General features: G+C 43.1%; 1 protein-coding gene across 2 annotated transcripts; it reads left to right on the top strand.

The window, feature by feature from the left end:
- Positions 1 to 405: 405 nt before the first annotated feature.
- Positions 406 to 19,713, top strand: gpr146 (G protein-coupled receptor 146). 2 transcript variants are annotated; one of them, XM_035747497.2, is made up of 2 exons: positions 406 to 776; positions 16,334 to 19,713. In XM_035747497.2, the coding sequence occupies exon 2, from the start codon at positions 16,377 to 16,379 to the stop codon at positions 17,382 to 17,384; it is 1,008 nt and encodes a 335-aa protein (XP_035603390.2). In that variant the 5' UTR covers positions 406 to 776; positions 16,334 to 16,376; the 3' UTR covers positions 17,385 to 19,713. The 2 variants fall into 2 exon arrangements, with proteins under 2 accessions (XP_035603390.2, XP_035603391.2); XM_035747498.2 differs by lacking the exon at positions 406 to 776 and adding an exon at positions 15,455 to 15,814.
- The last annotated feature ends 520 nt before the right edge of the window (positions 19,714 to 20,233 follow it).

Below are 20,233 nucleotides of genomic sequence, written 5' to 3' on the forward strand. Positions count from 1 at the left end.
GTCCAGATATAATCCTGTTACATCATGCATAATCACAATTTCTGTTTATTACTAGCTACATTTCTACTTCCAGAATTAGAGCTGCATCCGTTTGGAGTTGTCAGATTTAAATTAGAAGCAGGTGATTGTGATATACATTGCATACAAGCACTTTGAAGACAGCCAATTTTCACAAGTACAGTGAATAGTGGGCTATTATTGACTGAGAAAAACAAAGAAACAGAACACTGATAACCGCAAACTCAAAGTAAAACTGATTTTCCAAACAACTCTTTCTGCATTTAACGGCATACATTTATTTACTGGCCTAAAACTGCTGTCAGGCTCCCTCGCTATGACCGGGTGTTTTGCGCACGTAAAAGCGGGGTATGTTGTTGAGAGTCCCTCTAACTCCCCCTCTGATCTGCTTCGTCCAATGAGTGCGTCGAGGGCGAGTCGGGCCTCATCGACGAAACGAAGGAGACTGTGGGGGAGGGTCACGTGTGTATACACTGTAGGGTTCAGTACCACTCAATTCGTAGTAAGTTGTCAACGTCCTCCCCTTTCGAGAACAAACCTCGTCAGACTAGAAACGGTGGCAGTAGCCTAAGTAACTACGCAAAAAGTAATAGATCTAACTATACCGTTTCTGTATTTTCTTCTTCTTCCGAATAGAAGAGGATACGACGTTTGTTACAAGTCAACACCACATGTAATTACAGAGAAATGTCAGTGGAAGTACAGCAAAACCCGATGCCTCCGTAGACTTGTCGCCGTGCAAAATCTGTACTTTTCTGGTGAGTTTTCCTAAAATGTTTGTATCATTTTTTTCAGCAGACTGCATATTGACTTCCACGCAAACACATTTCCTATCTATGTTCGGACGAAAGCATTGACTTTACTGTTTAATTTGGCTGTAGAATAAATAGGTAGGCTATGATAGAATATAGCGTGTGTTTGAATGTAGTGGTCAACAATAGCCTCGCAGGTGTTATGTCATCTATAGTTTTATCAACTATAGATGACAGTTCTCCTCGCTTAGCTCCCAATGGTCCGTAGCACCCATAGCAAACCGGCGCCGAATAGGTTACAAGCAAATGGATGCAATTTATCCGCGAGTCTAGATTCTGTAACCGATATAATGATACATTGCTTTTAGTTTAGCAGGATGTATGGCATTAGTCAGTTCAACAAGTTACGAAAAAGTAATCGTTTAACAGCTTTATGAAACAGAAACACACAGCTGACTTTTAAATACTTTGTCTAAATTAACACTAACCCATACATACATACATACATACATACATACATACATACATACATACATACATACATACATACATACATGTGTTCATATAACATTTGATTTGATAGCCAACATTTAATTGACTGATTTGCAGTGATCACAGAACTCAGAAGCATTTATGTGCTTTAATGTTTCTGGAAACACTTGCACAAATAAATAGGTTTCGTAATCACTAAATACCCTATTACCAGCAATCTAATTCATACATAGGTAGATCATACTGTGTCTATCATCATCAACAACATTGATTTGAAGGACGATGTAATTTACAAACGTATGAACATTTTACATGAACGTACCGTTAAAGTCAGCCTGGTCTCATAGACTAGACATAGTAAATGTAAATCCGGGACACTCAAATGAGTACGATAAACTGCATGACCAAAAGTATGTGAACACCTGCTCGTTGAACATCTCATTCCAAAATCATGGACATTAGTAGGGAGTTGCTCCCCCCTTTGCTGCTAAAACAGTCTCCACTCTTCTGGGAAGACTTTCCACTAGATGTTAGAACATTGCTACAGGGACTTCTTCTATTCAGCCACAAGAGCATTAGTGAGGTCGGGCACTGATGTTGGGTGATTAGGCCTGGCTCGCAGTTGGTGTTCCAATTCATACCAAAGGTGTTTGATGGGGTTGAGGTCAGGGCTCTGTGCAGACCAGTCAAGTTCTTTCACACTGATCTCAACAAACCATTTCTGTATGGACCTCACTTTGTGCATGCAGGAATTATCATGTTGACACAGGAAAGGGCCTTCCCCAATCTGTTGCCACAAAGTGGGAAGTACAGAACTCGCTTAGAATGTCATTGTATGCTGTAGGGTTAAGATTTCCCTTTACTGGAACGAAGGGGCCTAGCCCGAACCATGAAAAACAGCCCCAGACCATTATTACTCCAACCACCAAACTTTACAGGTGGCGCTATACATTGGGGTAGGTAGCGTTCTCCTTCGCCAAACCCAGATTTGTCTGTCGGACTGCCAGATGGTGAAGCGTGATTCGTCACTCCAGAGAACACGTTCACACTGCTTGAGAGTCCAATGGCGGGGTGCTTTGCACCACTCCAGCTGACGCTTTGCATTGGTCATGGTGATATTAGGCTTGTGTGTGGCTGCTCGGCCAAGGAAACCCATTTCATGAAGCTCGAACAGTTATTGTGCTGACGTTGCTTTCAGAGGCAGTTTGGAACTCGGTAGTGAGTATTGCAACCGAGGACAGATTAATTTTGCGTGGTGCACTCTACAGCCCTCCACGATCCCATTCTGTGAGCTTGTGTGGTTTACCACTTCGTGGCTGAGCCATTGTTGCTCCTAGATGTTTCCACTTCACAATAACATCACTTACAGTTGTCTGGCGCAGCTCTAGCAGGGCAGAAATGTAACTTCTTGGAAAGGTGACACCCTATGACTGTACCACGTTAAAAGTCACTAAGCTCTTCAGTAAGTCCGTTCCTCTGTCAATGGAGACTGCATGGCTGTGTGCTCAATTTTATACACCTATCGGCAATGGGTGTGGCTGAAATAGTCGAATCCAGTAATTTGAAAGGGTGTCCACATAATTTTGTAGATATGGTTAGAGTATGGTTACATAAGATAGAAGATTACTTAAGGCAAAAAATGTAGAGGTTGGTTGGTCAGAGTGGATGGGTAGGTGTATAACGTGAATGTCTAGCAACCCAAAGGTTCCGTGTCCGAATCTCATGACTGAATACTTTAGCATTTGAGCTAATTAGCAACTTTGTAACTACTTACTACTTTTTAGCTACTTTGCAGGTACTTAGCATGTTAGCTAACCCGTCCCCTAAACGTACATATTTTTGCTAACCCTTCCACCTAACTCCTAACCCCTAGTGCTAGCTAACGTTAGCATTAGCCACCTAGCCATCGTTAGCCACAACAAATTGGAATTCGTCACATATCATACATGTTTTGTTAGTTTGTAACATGTACATTTAGCAAAATTCCTTACATATTGTATGAATTGCAATTCGTAACATATCATACGAATTGTGATTTGTAATATAGCATACGAAATGGATGATGACATCCACAAATTTATACATACCGTACGAAACGTAACGTATCATACCAAATGGAGTGTCTCAGATTTCTGTACAGAATAATACGAGATGCACTCAGATCATGTTGTTAAAGTCCACCTGTGACTCAGCATGGTAATAAAGTGTAATTATGGATCTATTGCTTCAAGGGAGATTCCACGTAATAGAATGATGTTCAGACTCAGATTTCTTCACTTTAAAATGTATGCCAAACAAAAGCCACTGATTTCAAAGTATAACCATACAACTACAGTGGGGCAAAAAAGTATTTAGTCAGCCACCAATTGTGCAAGTTCTCCTACTTAAAAAGATGAGAGAGGCCTGTAATTTTCATCATAGGTACACTTCAACTATGACAGACAAAATTAGAAAAAAAATCCAGAAAATCACATTGTAGGATTTTTAATGAATGTATTTGCATATGTATATGCACCAGGACTACTTTGAAAAATGTACACAGAAAATTGAACAAAAACACATTTACTGGAAGAATGGTGCAGGTGCAAAGTTTGGTAACAGTAAAATCTCCCTCAGTTTTTAATGCGACCACGTTTCCCAAAACTCTGTTAAATATCTGCTCTGAATTAGGATGCAAAGATGCAGCAATAATGGGGTGTCAGTTATAATATGACACTTTGACTTTGAAAAAATATGTTTTGGTTATTGAACTACAGTAAGTGATGTGAATTTGCACCCTGTAACAGAATTACAGTAACGTAATTACATCATGGGTCCCTGATCTGTACTACATAGAAAGGCATAATTATGGATATATCATTATCTTCATGGTGATGTATCCTGAATAGGTACACAAAGGTAGAAATATGCTATATCCTCCTTTTCATTTTGGGGTATTATTCTACACAATAGCTATTATTCTCATAAACTCTGCACCCAAACAAGACCAAATTGTGTTGTTCTGGACCGGACCAAATTTCAACCAATCCTAGATGTATATGTTTCACAGTACAGCACAGTAGAGTACAGAGGTACCAATGCCATTAACTGTTAGAATCCTGAATTCACACATATAGGGCTCCAGATTGTGGTGTGTGTGGCCACGATGCGGCCAGTCGCTCCTACAGACATTGGACATTGGTACTCTTACTGTACTGTGCTGTCCAAAGTTGAAACATAGACGCCTGTGATTAGTTCAGATTTGGTCTGGACCAAATTTGGTCTTGTTTGGGGGTAGAGTTCATTAGAATCAAGCGATGGCCAAGCGATGGCCAGCGCGGATGCTGGTTACAGTAAATGGAAAGAGAGGGGGCTCATGGGTAAGGTGTCAGTAAGAGCCGGGAGAAGTAACATTAACTGGCAAGAGCGAGAAGAGAGAGGCAGAGAGCTGGAGGGGTTGTCCAGACTGTTTTCACACTCTCGCTTTGATTACCAGACAACAGAAAGAGAAAGAATGAGCTGAACATAACAGTATGCCAGTGGAAGGGTGGACAATAGCAGATGACCCAACTCTGATTTGTGCCTACTATGATTTCCCATTGTAGCCAATTCAATTACAGTAATTCTGTTACTGATTTTTCCCAATTCTGTTATTGATTTGGTGATAGAATTCAAAGTTTTAATAAATAAAAATGTATATCAGTTATAAACATTAATTGGTAGGTCTACCTTTACTTGTTACATGTGCTAACTTTCATTATCCTTCATCCTCATGAGGGTGATAAATAAAAATATATCTTTAAGATACAGTGGGGCAAAAAAGTATTTAGACAGCCACCAATTGTGCAAGTTCTCCCACTTAAAAAGATGAGAGGCCTGTAATTTTCATCATAGCTACACTTCAACTATGGCAGAAAAAATGAGGGGGGAAAAATCCAGAAAATCACATTGTAGGATTTTTAATGAATTTATTTGCAAATTATGGTGGAAAATAAGTATTTGGTCAATAACAAAACTTTATCTCAATACTTTGTTATATACCCTTTGTTGGCAATGACAGAGGTCAAACGTTTTCTGTAAGTCTTCACAAGGTTTTCACACACTGTTGCTGGTATTTTGCCCCATTCCTCCATGCAGATTTCCTCTAGAGCAGTGATGTTTTGGGGCTGTTGCTGGGCAACACGGACTTTCAACTCCCTCCAAAGATTTTCTTTGGGGTTGAGATCTGGAGACTGGCTAGGCCACTCCAGGACCTTGAAATGCTTCTTACGAAGCCACTCCTTCGTTGCCCGGGCGGTGTGTTTGGGATCATTGTCATGCTGAAAGACCCAGACACGTTTCATCTTCAATGCCCTTGCTGATGGAAGGAGGTTTTTACTTAAAATCTCACGATACATGGCCCCATTCATTCTTTCCTTTACACGGATCATTCGTCCTGGTCCCTTTGCAGAAAAACAGCCCCAAAGCATGATGTTTCCACCCCCATGCTTCACAGTAGGTATAGTGTTCTTTGGATGCAACTCAGCATTCTTTGTCCTCCAAACACGACGAGTTGAGTTTTTACCAAAAAGTTATATTTTGGTGTCATATGGTCAGATGCAATTCTCCCAATCTTCTTCTGGATCACTCAAATGCTCTCTAGCAAACTTCAGACGGGCCTGGACATGTACTGGCTTAAGCAGGGGGACACGTCTGGCACTGCAGGATTTGAGTCCCTGGCGGCGTAGTGTGTTACTGATGGTAGGCTTTGTTACTTTGGTCCCAGCTCTCTGCAGGTCATTCACTAGGTGTGTGGTTCTAGGATTTTTGCTCACTGTTCTTGTGATCATTTTGACCCCACGGGGTGAGATCTTGCGTGGAGCCCCAGATCGAGGGAGATTATCAGTGGTCTTGTATGTCTTCCATTTCCTAATAATTGCTCCCACAATTGATTTCTTCAAACCAAGCTGCTTAACTATTGCAGAGTCAGTCTTCCCAGCCTGGTGCAGGTCTACAATTTTGTTTCTGGTGTCCTTTGACAGCTCTTTGGTCTTGGCCATAGTGGAGTTTGAAGTGTGACTTTGAGGTTGTGGACAGGTGTCTTTTATACTGATAACAATTTCAAACAGGTGCCATTAATACAGGTAACGAGTGGAGGACAGAGGAGCCTCTTAAAGAAGACGTTACAGGTCTGTGAGAGCCAGAAATCGTGCTTGTTTGTAGATGACCAAATACTTATTTTCCACCATATTTTGCAAATAAATTCATTAAAAATCCAACAATGTGATTTTCTGGAGAATTATTTTTTCTAATTTTGTCTGTCATAGTTGAAGTGTACCTACGATGAAAATTACAGGCCTCTCTCATCTTTTTTAAGTGGGAGAACTTGCACAATTGGTGGCTGACTAAATACTTTTTTGCCCCACTGTATGTGGGTTTTTGGTAAAAGTTACAGAAGTCAAACAATTTCTACAAAACTAAATATTGATATTAGTTGTCAGAGGTATTTACTTAAACATTATCGTGTTTTGATGTATTCCTTTTAAGACTTTCTCTGGTAATGTTTTCTGACCTCTTTTCATTCTGTTTGACCAGAAATCAAAGTAATTTCTTATGCCTATTTTTTAAGATGGAAAATGGTTGAAAAATGTATCCATGCATTCATTTCCTGAGAACATAGACTGTTAGCTTTTGTTTGTAACCTAATTGGATATGCTCCTATGAACTTCACATGAGCCATTTTACAAGTAAGTCGTGGGAAACTATAGGCGATGTTCCAGAAGACTGACAGGCCATGCTCTCACAGATGACTGGTTTTCGAAAAGTACTTGCACTGCAACCAACTACACACTTTCCATGTTTTTTCAGTGTGTATTTACAAGTCATTTGGGAAGGGAATTTTGGCTGTGCTTTGGCATACCTTGATATAGTAGCCTACTGATATGCAACTTCCATATTACTCAATATACTGATACCATCATGTTGTTGTTACTTAATTGGTAAGTAATGCATTAAATTGTGTTTATGCTATAGATACACTTGCTACTCGTTAAAAGTCTCAGTGGTGGTAATTACAGTGTTAAAACATATATTTTGGAAAATATTCACAGATTCCTATGATTATTTTCCCCCTATTCTACATTAAAACTGCCCCCATGCAGTCTTTTTAATTGTATTCTTAAATCATTACTGTATGTCTAATAGATCACTGTGCGTGTTTTTATTTTAACATTTAAATTTAAATTTCCTTAAGCCTCCTTTTTCCATTGAAATGCTCAGCCTGATCGTGTGGTCGTGTTGATACAAATGTAAATATATTTACATACACAGCTCTGATTGGCGGATAGGATCTTCTAGACCAGGGGTGTCAAACTCATTCCACCGAGGGTCGAGTGTCTGCGGGTAAAAAAAAAAATGTATCCTTTCAATCAAGACCTAGACAACCAGCTGAGAGGAGTTCCTGACTAATCAGTAACCTTAATTCATCAATCAAGTACAAGGGAGGAGCGGAAACACCCATACACTCGGCCCTCCGTGGAATGAGCTTGGCACGTGTGATCTAGACTCTAGAGCCCTCGAACTCAACTCTGGACCTCGAAGCCAGTTCCACTGCTTTTTTTCTTAATTGTTCCCCTTTAAATCAGGCACCGATTTAGATCTGGGACAACAGGTGGGTGTAATACATTTTCAGGTAGAACAGAAAATCATCAGGCTCTGGACCTTGTAGGGTAAGAGTTAAATACCCCTGCACTAGAGCCTTCCCGCTTACCCCTTCAAAGTAGGAGGATACATATGCAAATAAAATATTGGTCAGAATAATCAGATCCAATTGTGATGTCATATGCAGTGGCCCAAAAACTCCATCCCACCTGGATAGGCTGAAATTCTAATAATACTGTATTATTTTATGAATTCATGCTTTTTTTAGTAGCAGCATTCCCATATATGAGAACTAGGGGAAGCACTCGGGTGGGTTTTTCCAAGTGTGTAGCTGACATGTTTCTACTGGATTACGTAAGAGACATATCACATTTTCCCATATCGTCATCAACGTTGTCTTCCTTCAATCGCTTCACCGAGTGCTGTCCAAACAACTGAAATAGTGTTTACAGGAATTCAAGACGTCAGAGGTCACCCTTTTAGACTGAGGTTGATCACTGTTCTTTATCTCCTCTAGTCTCTTGTCGAGCATTTATAGTACACAGTCCAGCCGGTCCTTAATCTCAGCCAGCCTATCAACAGAAAGCAACAGAAAGGTGATGGTGTGGAATAAAGTCAGTAGAATAGAGTGCGTCAGACAAAATGAACAGAACTATTTACCCCAATATTGTAAATATATATATATATTTTTTTTTGCACTGAAGTAGTAAGAGAAGCCACATGACATACAACATCAGAATGTATAGTCTTGCTCATCATTTTGCTGTGATTGTGTAACAAAGTTGCTCTAGGCCATTAATTATAATGAGTGAAAATGCAACAGGTTTTACACTGTGGAGCGTTTATGGTATATAACAAACCCTATGCCTGCGGCTCACCAGAGCGGGCACCTTAACACGAATCACACGACGCTCCCCTTGCTTGTTATGCTACTCTGAGGGAAGCGAAAGCAGGTGAGCATATCAAAGGGAGCTATTCATGAGAGCTGAAGGACTTTCACAGGTGGAATTATTCATGAAACAGTAACGTGCTCTCTCATCGTTCTGAAATGTTAATGTGTGTTCCCTCCTAGCCTCTCCTCAAACGAAGTGCAACGAGGACAATCGGTGTGAAACCAGACGCGATGCCAGTGTTATCCTGTTTGGGAGAATAGCTCGATTTTTGAGCAGAGGAAATTGCTTGTATGATATGAGCTTGTATGCAATTTTGGCCTAATCTAATTGTGGTTAGATTCAGAGTTGATTGAATGCTCTGTTGTTAGTTTGAACAACATCTGAAAGTAAGTCTCCAATTGTGAAGTATGATCCTTCCAGAAGGCTGCTCTTGCTCCAGCTATCAAACACGATTACAGACATACATGTGCTCTCATGTGACGTCATTCAGGCGATTCTGAGAAATAGCTGTACGTTCCAGAGGGGAAGTGAGGGGTGTGAGCCTATCACAGCATGTCACGCTATTCACATCAAAATCCCTGAGATATCAAACCCATCTGTATCCCTGAACACCCGGTCTGGAGGGAGGGGACTTGCCAAAGCAGAGTTTCTACTTTTCTACTTCTGGTCATATTAAACGAACCACGTTGAACCTTGAAGATGAGTGAAATGAGCAGATTGTCTTGGATCAGGTCGGGTGTAATATCTTGGCGTTCCCATACGAAATGTGTTGTGGTTAACTTCGATGGTTACAGCATACAATATTGGACCAGGCTAGTGTAATACCACAGTCATAGTAGGGTTTTGTGACATACTGTTGACCGAAGGCTTCTTACAATTCAACCAGGTGTCCTGTAAATGACATTTTCCCATCTCAACCAGGTGCCCTTGTATAGTGGAGAAAGCGTCTATGGGATGCCCTGTTGTGTTGACGTGCCTGTTACTGTCAGGGAAGCGTCAGCGGCGTAGCTCACTTTTTTTCACACCCTTAGGAATGTGTCTACCATCCCAGTCCAAGTTCTGTCATGGTCTCTTGAGAGAGAAAAGGTTCTGGAAAACCGCTGAATGAAAAGAGCTTTACAGAGAAGCACTGCAGTCTATTGCAACACGACGAGTGTACTGGAATACAAAAAGAAATGAGTTGTGTTTTGATACTACCCACCACTGCGACCTGTAGGCTCTCGTTGGCTGGCCCTCGCTTCATATTCGTCGCCAAACCCACTGGCTCCAGGTCATCTATAAGTCTTTGCTAGGTAAAGCCCCGCCTTATCTCAGCTCACTGGTCACCATAGGAGCAACCACCCGTAGCACGCGATCCAGCAGGTATATTTCACTGGTCACCCCCAAAGCCAATTTCTCCTTCGGCCGCCTCTCCTTCCAGTTCTCTGCTGCCAATGACTGGAAATAAGTGCAAAAATCACTGAAGCTGGAGACTCATATTTCCCTCACAGCTCACGGTTCACTGCACCTGTACATAGCTCATCTGTAAATAGCCCATCCAACTACCTCATCACCATATTGTTATATATTTTATTTATTTTGCTCCTTTGCACCCCAGTATCTCTACTTGCACACTCATCTTCTGCACATCTATCACTCAATCTATCACTTAATTGCTAGATTGTCATTATTTGCCATTATGGCCTATTTATTGCCTTGTCCTACCTCATTTGCACACATTGTATATTGACTTTTTCTACTGTACTATTGATTGTATGTTTGTTTACTCCATGTGTAACTCTGTGTTGTTGTCTGTGTCGCACTGCTTTGCTTTATCTTGGCCAGGTGGCAGTTAATAAATGAGAACTTGTTCTCAACTAGCCTACCTGTTTTAAATAAAGGTGAAATAAATCAAATGAAAACAATTAAGAGGGGATGACAGTTTGACATAAAAGGGCGATTTACGTCTCAAGCACACTGTGTGCTGTGCCTTTTGATTGTTCACACACAATTCCACATCCCATTAGGCTGCTGTGTTCATTATTAAACACACTGTCCAGGTCTCTGGGAAGACTCACACAGCCAACACTGCTGTCCCATGAATATATAGACATTTAATGTTTTTCACACTGTGTATTCATATACTGTATTCTTCACATTGCTCATTCTGCAATGTCCTTCTGTACATTGCACTTTTGTTACACCGTTTATACACACTGCGTATTTACATACTGGATTCAGGGGTGTCAGGTAGCCTAGTGGTTAGAGCGTTGGGCCAGTAACCGGAAGGTTGCTAGATCAAATCCCGGAGTTGACAATCTGTCGTTCTGCCCCTGAACAAGGCAGTTAACCCACTGTTCCTAGGCAGTCATTGAAAATAAGAATTTGTTCTTAACTGACTTGCCTAGTGAAAAAAAAATCATATTTATATATTGGATTATAAACTGGGTGGTTCGAGCCCTGAATGCTGATTGGCTGACAGCCGTGGTATACCACAGGTTTGACTAAACGTTGGTAACCAGTTTATAATAGCAATAAGGCACCTTGGGTTTGTTGTATATGGCCAATAAACCACGGCTAAGGGCTGTATCTATAAAGGCACAAGGCGAGACCGAAATGCAGGATGGTTGAGATCCGATATTTATTATAGCAAAAGGGAGGTCGGGTACAGGCGAGAGTTCATAAACCAGGTCAGAGTCCAAACGGTACAAGACAGGCAGGCTCGAGGTCAGGGGCAGGCAGAGTGGTCAGGCAGGCTCAGAGTCAGGACAGGCAAGGGTCAAAACCAGGAGGGAGAGAGAAGAGAGACTGGAAAAAGCAGGAGCTGAGACACAAAAATGCTGGTTGACTTGACAAACAAGACGAACTGGCACAGAGAGACAGGGATAAATACACCAGGAATAATAAGCTACACCTGGAGGGGGTGGAGACAAGCACAGGGACTGGTGGAACAGATCAGGGCGTGGCAGTATCCAGGCACTCTGCGTTGCGTCATGCGAAAGAACGGCCCTTAGACTTTGTATATTGGCCATGTACCATACTCCCTTTGGCCTTATTGCTTAATTATACACAGAGTGTACAAAACATTAGGACCTGCTCTTTCCTTAACATAGACTGACCAGGTGAATCCAGGTGAAAGCTATGATCCCTTATTGATGTCACTTGTTAAATCCACTTCAATCAGTGTAGAAGGAGTTAAAATAAGGATGTTTTAATCCTTGAGACAATTGAGACATGGATTGTGTGTGTGCCATTCAGAGGGTGAATGGGCAAGACAAAATATTTAAGCGCCTTTGAACGGAGTATAGTAGCAGGTGCCAGGCACCTGTTTGAGTGTGTCTAGAACTGCAACGCTGCTGGGTTTTTCATGCTCAACAGTTTCCTGTGTGTATCAAGAATGGTCCATTACCCAAAGGACATCCAGCCAACATGATACAGCTGTGGGAATCATTGGAGTGCAACTCAGTATTAGGAAGGTGTGCTTATTGCTTTGTACACTCAGTGTATACTGGATTTTTATTCATATACTGTATGTTATGTTAGGAGCTAGTAACACAAGCATTTTGCTGCACCCACTATAGGGACCCACTATAACATCTGCTCAGCTGTGTACACGTCCAATAAACTTTGATTTGAGGAGAGGGGTTTAAGAGCTCAAGATACACACCTGTTCTTCCTGTTCAGTACGGCAGGGTGTTATTCCCAAAGACGGGTTACTCACATGCCTTTGTCTTTTAGTCTTGGTGAGCCCTCCCCCACCCCTTTTAAACTGGAGCAGAAAACGAGTCACCTGGTAGCTTTAGAGTGTTTTTTACAAGGGGCAGTGGCAGCCCCATTTCACCTGTCTCTGGGAAAGGAAAGCACCTGGGAGCTTTTGAAAGGGTAACCGTACACCCCCCCCCTCCTCCCCTGCTGCACGTCCCTCCATGCAGTGTTCTCTCCTTACAGCCAGCTGGAGAGGTGTGGAGGAGCACACAGGAACTGTGTGTGTGTGTGTGTGTGTGTGTGTGTGTGTGTGTGTGTGTGTGTGTGTGTGTGTGTGTGTGTGTGTGTGTCAAATCTAATTGTATTTTTTTGTATGCGCCGACTACAACAGGTGTAGATTTTACAATGACATTATTATTTACAAGCCCTTTCCCAACAACACAGTTAAAAAGTTAGAAAAGATTAGCAAAAAAAATATTCATCATGGAAATACACTGCTCAACAAAATAAAGGGAACACTAAAATAACACATCCTAGATCTGAATGAATGAAATATTCTTATTAAATACTTTTTTCTTTACATAGTTGAATGTGCTGACAACAAAATCACACAAATTATCAATGGAAATCAAATTTATCAACCCATGGAGGGTGTGGATTTGGAGTCACACTCAAAATTAAAGTGGAAAACCACACTACAGGCTGATCCAACTTTGATGTAATGTCCTTAAAACAAGTCTAAATGAGGCTCAGTAGTGTGTGTGGCCTCCACGTGCCTGTATGACCTCCCTACAACGACTGGGCATGCTCCTGATGAGGTGGCGGATGGTCTCCTGAGGGATCTCATCCCAGACCTGGACTAAAGCATTTGCCAACTCCTGGACAGTCTGTGGTGCAACGTGGCGTTGGTGGATGGAGCGAGACATGATGTCCCAGATGTGCTCAATTGGATTCAGGTCTGGGGAATGGGCGGGCCAGTCCATAGCATCAATGCCTTCCTCTTGCAGGAACTACTGACACACTCCAGCCACATCAGGTCTAGCATTGTCTTGCATTAGGAGGAACCCAGGGCCAATCGCACCAGCATATGGTCTCACAAGGGTTCTGAGGATCTCATCTCGGTACATAATGGCAGTCAGGCTACCTCTGCGGCCCCTCAAAGAAATGCCACCCCACACCATGACTGACCCACTGCCAAACCGGTCATGCTGGAGGATGTTGCAGGCAGCAGAATGTTCTCCACGGCGTCTCCAGACTGTCACGTCTGTCACATGTGCTCAGTGTGAACCTGCTTTCATCTGTGAAGAGCACAGGGCGCCAGTGGCAAATTTGCCAATCTTGGTTTTCTCTGGCAAATGAAAAACGTCCTGCACAGTGTTGGGCTGTAAGCACAACCCCCACCTGTGGACGTCGGGCCCTCATACCACCCTCATGGAGTCTGTGTCTGACCGTTGGAGCACATTTGTGGCCTGCTGGAGGTCATTTTGCAGGGCTCTGGCAGTGCTCCTCCTTGCACAAAGGTGGAGGTAGCGGTCATGCTGCTGGGTTGTTGCCCTCCTACGGCCTCCTCCACGTCTCCTGATGTACTGGCCTGTCTCCTAGTAGCGCCTCCATGCTCTGGACACTACGCTGACAGACACAGCAAACCTTCTTGCCACAGTTCGCATTGATGTGCCATCCTGGATGAGCTGCACTACCTGAGCCACTTGTGTGGGTTGTAGACTCTGTCTCATGCTACCACTAGAGCGAAAGCACCGCCAGCATTCAAAAGTGACCAAAACATCAGCCAGGAAGCATAGGAACTGAGAAGTGGTCTGTGGTCAACACCTGCAGATCCACTACTTTATTGGGGGTGTCTTGCTAATTGCCTATAATTTCCACCTGTTGTCTATTCCATTTGCACAACAGCATGTGAAATGTATTGTCAATCAGTGTTGCTTCCTAATTGGACAGTTTGATTTCACAGAAGTGTAATTGATTTGGAGTTACATTGTGTTGTTTAAGTGTTCCCTTTATCTTTTTGAGCAGTGTAGTAACACAATAAAATGACAGTAACGAGGCTTTATACAAGGAGTACCGGTACCGAGTCAATGGCTGGGGATACGAGGTAATTGAGGTCATATGTACATGTAGGTAGGGGTAAAAGTATCTAGGTAATCAGGATAGATAATAAACAGAGTAGCAGCCGTATATGTGAAAGTGTTTCTGTGTGAGTGTGGGGCGTCAATAACCGTGTGTGTGTGTGTGTGTGTGTCCTCAGGCCAAAACTGAGGTTATGTAATTGAAAGAAGGAATGTTCTCTTTACTGGCTGTGGTATCTTCTCAGCCTCTTGCAAACAAAATCATCCGTCTGCTCTGTTTCCAAAACATTGTCTGGAAATGTTATTTTGTAGAAGTCTGGCTGGTCACCAGGTAAACACTATGTAACGTGAGCTTGTAAATATGCTTCCTTACTTTGCACGAGAGCTGCTTGTGCACCAGTTGATTCATCCAACCTTTTTTTAAATTAAAACGTATTTTCTCTCCAACTTTTACGAATCATCAAACCCCACGTCTCTCTGAGGGGAATCTGGTCATTGATTCTATGTTTTTCATTATGAACTGTCCAAGCAAGCTTGAATACAATGTTGAGAATTCTCCCCGTGTTCCATTCCCTCCTGACATAAGCTCTTTTGTTAGCGTATGCTTTCACTTCTTCCTGAGCAGAACTAATATGATCAGAGTTGTTCCAGTTCAGACTCCGGCAGGCAGAGTTATGTAACTGCTGTTTTAATGAGCAGAGCCTCTCACTGCGCCGAGCAGCAGGCTTGATCCCCAGTCAGGCCGTCCCCCCCCCCTCCATGTGCCCAGGCGTTCTCTCTGACCTTACCCTGAACTCCAACATCACGCTCAGTCCATTCCACACTGACCCCTCCCTGGGACCGCCCGGCCAGGCGCAGGGGGGCTGCATCACATTTCACAGTCTATAAATCTACCCATCACCCCGCAACATCCCACAAACTCCTTCGCTCGCTCGCTCTCTCTCTCTCTCTCTCGTCTCTGTTCCTCTCTTTCGCTCGCACACACACACACACACACACACAAGCCAGTGTAGTAACCTGAACAGAAGGCGCTCATGCTTTGGAAGAGACATGGATGGGAAGAAGTAGAAGCCAAGCGGCCTGCAGAGTCAGGCGATGGTAAAGAGGGAGGTCTTCATCTGGAGGGCAACAAGGGCATCTCTCCGAAGGCAGCCTGGCCCCTGCATGTTATTCTTCCATTAGAACAAGGGATTCACTTGCTCTGGCTGGAGAGGCCCTGAACACTGCAGAAAGAAAGAATGCTTTTTAAGGCTGGAGCTGACCAGTGAAACATATTGTGAGGAGTTTTTATTCAGCCAGTGAAATGCAATGAAGTGGAATTAATGGTGTTACCCCAGGCATAATAGCGTGTGTGTGTGTGTCTGTGTGTGTGTGAGTGGTCTTGCTTGCTTCTCTCCACAGCGTAGCACTTTTAAAGAACCACAAGACTGACTCCAATAACATAGATATAGTCCTAAGAACATGTCTCAAGGAAACCCTTGAAATGAGAAAAAACCCCATGCCTATTGTTTAGTTTGTTTTAAATATATTTTTCTATGTGGGAAATCACAATCTACTGATCTTCTTCATGATGGATTATGAGATTGGTTAAAAGAGAATGGAATCGCATTATCTCTTCATATTTGAGTTATTTTAATTTAAACAGTAGGAAGGAGAGGGGGAGACAAATGAGGGTGGAGGACATTTTATCTTCAGTTAATAGTGTTAATACTTGACCACACACCAGCACTTGTTTATGTAATGAAAAACAAGGTAACTTAACTAATGTTGTTCTCCTCTCTCTCTCTGTCTCCAGCCAGGCCAGTGCACCAGTGCAGCCCTCTCTCAGAGCCCTAGCTATGTGGAGCTGTATGGCTTACAATGAGACGGACTCCAGCCCCGAACACCGGCTCTGCCAGGACTTTGGCCTCGTCCTTTCCGTCTTCTCCTTGTTCTACCTCATGGTGTGCTTCCCCATAGGGCTCTGCTACAACGCCCTGCTGGTGGTGGTCCACCTCTCCAATAAGATGTCTATGACCATGCCGGACGTCTACTTCGTCAACATGGCCATCGCTGGCCTGGTCCTCAACCTGGTGGCCCCTGTGGCGCTGCTGGGCCCTAGCTTCACACGATGGCCTGTGTGGGAGTACAACAATGAGATCTACATCACCCTGCTCATCCTCTTCAACGTCTCCTCCCTGGTCATCATGTACTCCACCACGCTGCTCAGCCTGGACTACTACATCGAGCGAGCGCTGCCGCGCACCTACATGTCCAGCGTGTACAACACCAAGCACGTGTGCGGCTTCATCTGGGGCGGCGCCGTGCTCACCAGCTTCTCCTCGCTGCTCTTCTACGTGTGCAACCACGTCTCCACCAAGATCATCGAGTGCTCCAAGATGCAGAACAAGGAGGCTGCGGACGCCATCATGATGTTCATCGGCTACGTGGTTCCGGCCGTGGCCGTGCTGTATGCTTTCGTGCTCATCCTGCGTATTAGGAAGGAGTCCACCCCGCTGGACCAGGACTCATCCCGGCTGGACCCTTCTATCCACCGGCTGCTGCTGGCCTCTGTCTGCATGCAGTTTGTCCTATGGACCCCGTACTACATGACTCTACTGGTACACACTATAGCCGGGGCGCCGGGGAGCTACGGCAGCAACAACAAACAGCGGTTCACAATTGACTTCTTCCTGAGGTGTCTGTCGGAGCTGCTGGCCTTCTCCAGTAGCTTCGTCATGCCTCTCATGTACAGGCAGATGAACAAGAACTTCTCCCACAAGCTGCAGCGGCTGCTAAAGAGGCTAAACTGCAGGGGCACATCCTGCCCTCAGGAACACTCCTCAGTGCAGCAGGTGGCGACGTGAGACAGGGCCAGGCCTTACTAACCCCTAACCTCTTACCCAGGCTGCACTTATTATCACAGACCCCACAGAGCCCACAACACGTGGCCTTAGAAGTCAGCCACAGGTCCACTGCTGCCGCTCTGGCTGGAGTCTTGACTTTCAATGAAACTTAGGAATTTTCAGTGATTTTCTAGAACTTGACTTTCTTTGTCCAGTTCTGTAGCGAGAGGACGAACCAATTAGAAACCACTAAGTGCATTAGCAAGCTTGTCACTTGGACACTTGGTTGTTAGATTGGGGGCGCAAAGCCGTTGTAATGCGTTGTCTCTTCTCCTAATACACACAGGGTGATTCACCAACACAGGCTGTAGAGATACTGCGCTGCACACCAAAACTGACAATGAGTGATACTATTGGAGTAACAATTGTTTTCATATCTCATGTGTCAATCAGCATGTTACTACAATGCATGTAGCTGATAGTAGGTAGGAAGTGGAATGCAACCTGTTTATGACCCTGTCAGACCACCCAGTGCCCCGGGGCCTGAGGCCATGTCTCATTTGAAGAGTTCCTGTCCAGCCTCGGCCACAACTCTGGAGGGGTCTCAAATGGCACCCTATTCCCTACATGGTGCATTACATTTGACCAGAGCCCTGTGTGTCCTGTTAAAAGTAGTGCACTATATAGGAAATAGGGTGCCATTATGGACACATCCTCTGTCCTCCACTGTCTTGCACCTAGAGAGAACCTTTGCTTGCTCGTCACCCTCAGCAGTTTACACACTACTATACATGTACCTCGTTTTAATTTCACAAACCTACGACATTACATAGGATCATGTGAACTACCGAGAGAATTCTCCACACAGCTTCTATTCAGGGTTCAGGCATGGCCAACTTACCTCTTGTCTCCTAGAATGCTCTCACTTAACCGGCTGCACACAACACCCAGTCGTTGTGTGGGGAACATTTGCCTTGGCTCAGTTTATGTGATGTCTAAACGCTGCTTAGAGGCACATAAGTGACCTGCACAGCTGTTTTTGCTACCTTGCTTCCCACTAAAGAGGAAGACTGTTTATATATAATACATGTCCTATTTATAATTGAGCTAAATAATGAACACGTCAATCACATTTCGCTCTTGTCATGTTGTGGTTATTGCATGTGATAATGATGCTATGAAGTCTTTTTGTTGCTAAATTGAAAAGGTCAGTTTAGTCATCTCCAATTTAAAAGAGACAATACATTGATAAGCTATAACCCGTTGTTTAACATGTTGCTACTGCTGGGGTATCCATCCAGGCCACCTGATGATAAGTATTGACTTAATTAAAAAATCAGCAAAACCCTTTGAGTTTCATGCTGAGGAATCCTAAAAAATGAGTCCACATCCTGTTAATCATTATTTTAAGCTCAAAGTCAAAGTCCTAATTTCTGACAGTTGAAATGCTCTTTCTGAGCAGTAGAGCAACAGAGGGACAGATATGTCACATGTTCTGCCCTGCTACTATCAGAAACAAACAAATGACTTATATCTAGACTTAAATTGGCTCATTTTCATTCCAGGGTTGTTGAATGATGGTAGAGTTCACTGAAAATGTCATCCAATGAAAAGGATTCTGGCTCTTGCATGGTAAAGTTAGTTATAAGCAATGTTGTGCGACCTTTAGGTACGACCAACAACACCAGGAAATAAAAAACGTATAGGAATAGGAACAGAAATAGGGAACAGTAAATTCTCAGTTAAAGATTCAGAGATGTTAAGCACTTACAAATTCCTAACATATCATGCGAAATGGACGACATGGTACCCAATTCTTTTCTACTTTCAGGGACCAGTTTTGGCTCGAGCACTACTTTCAAAACTACTGGCTGAAATGATACAAAACCTTTGGCACGTCACTTTAATGTGATTCTTAGTTTTCGAAGGACAGATTCCATCGTCCTTTACCTCCCCTTTATGTTGTGCCGTTATAACCCACCACAATTAGTATATCTTTTTTAAAGAACCAGTACTGTATGTTTATGGGAAACGCTACTCTTTTAAATCCACCTATATAAGCAGAAATAAGAATGTATTTTATTTCATGAGGTTTAGCTACACAGGTCAAGATGAATCCAGTTTCAGATGTGATGCTTTTGTGACTGTGTATATACCAGTATATATGTATAATATTGAAATATCTGTATATATTGTATGTTAGAGATATAATGGAGAAACACCATGTCCTCTCACAAATACAGTATTATTTTCTCAAATATATATTTAGATACTGTAGCTTCAGTAATCTTCTCTATTGTCGGTTGAGTCAAAGACTGATTTACACAATAAACTTAACATGGGAATTAAACACAATGTCTGTTCTTTTAGTTTCTCTTTGTCTTGACGTTCAAAGTGTTCTCTGATATGCTAATGTCAACGGTATCCAGTATCCACAATGCATTGTCATGACAAATCAATGTCAAAATAGATTGCATTGTAGTCTGTTTCTGAGGGTATTCTTGTGTCAGTAAACAATGCCAAACTTATTGTTCATTGCTGTTTGAATTCATGGGGATAGTGCCAGCTATAGAGAGCAGAAACCACACCTATGGGTTATCTTGCAACATACCGTAATTAGCTTTGGTTGCCCATCTGCAGAGCTTGGTAAAACCATAGCCATTTATACTGTAAAAAGAGCTTGTTTGCCTGTTCTCCCATTGGCAGCTGGGTCCCCCAAATCAACACACTAATCACATGGGACAGGCTCAGACAATCCCACCTGGGACCCTGTGACCTGGGGGTGTTTCCCCGGGTTGGTCCAAATACAGACCTGTCATGTTTTACATCCATGTGGTTGAAACCCAGCCTTCGCAACAGCAGGATCTACT

This window comes from Oncorhynchus keta, chromosome 5, assembly GCF_023373465.1.
Source record: "Oncorhynchus keta strain PuntledgeMale-10-30-2019 chromosome 5, Oket_V2, whole genome shotgun sequence".
Classification (NCBI taxonomy): domain Eukaryota; kingdom Metazoa; phylum Chordata; class Actinopteri; order Salmoniformes; family Salmonidae; genus Oncorhynchus; species Oncorhynchus keta.

What these genes read in the sequence shown, in the direction of transcription:
- gpr146 (XM_035747497.2), top strand. Translation starts at nt 16,377, where the DNA reads ATGTGGAGCTGTATGGCTTACAATGAGACGGACTCCAGCCCCGAACAC.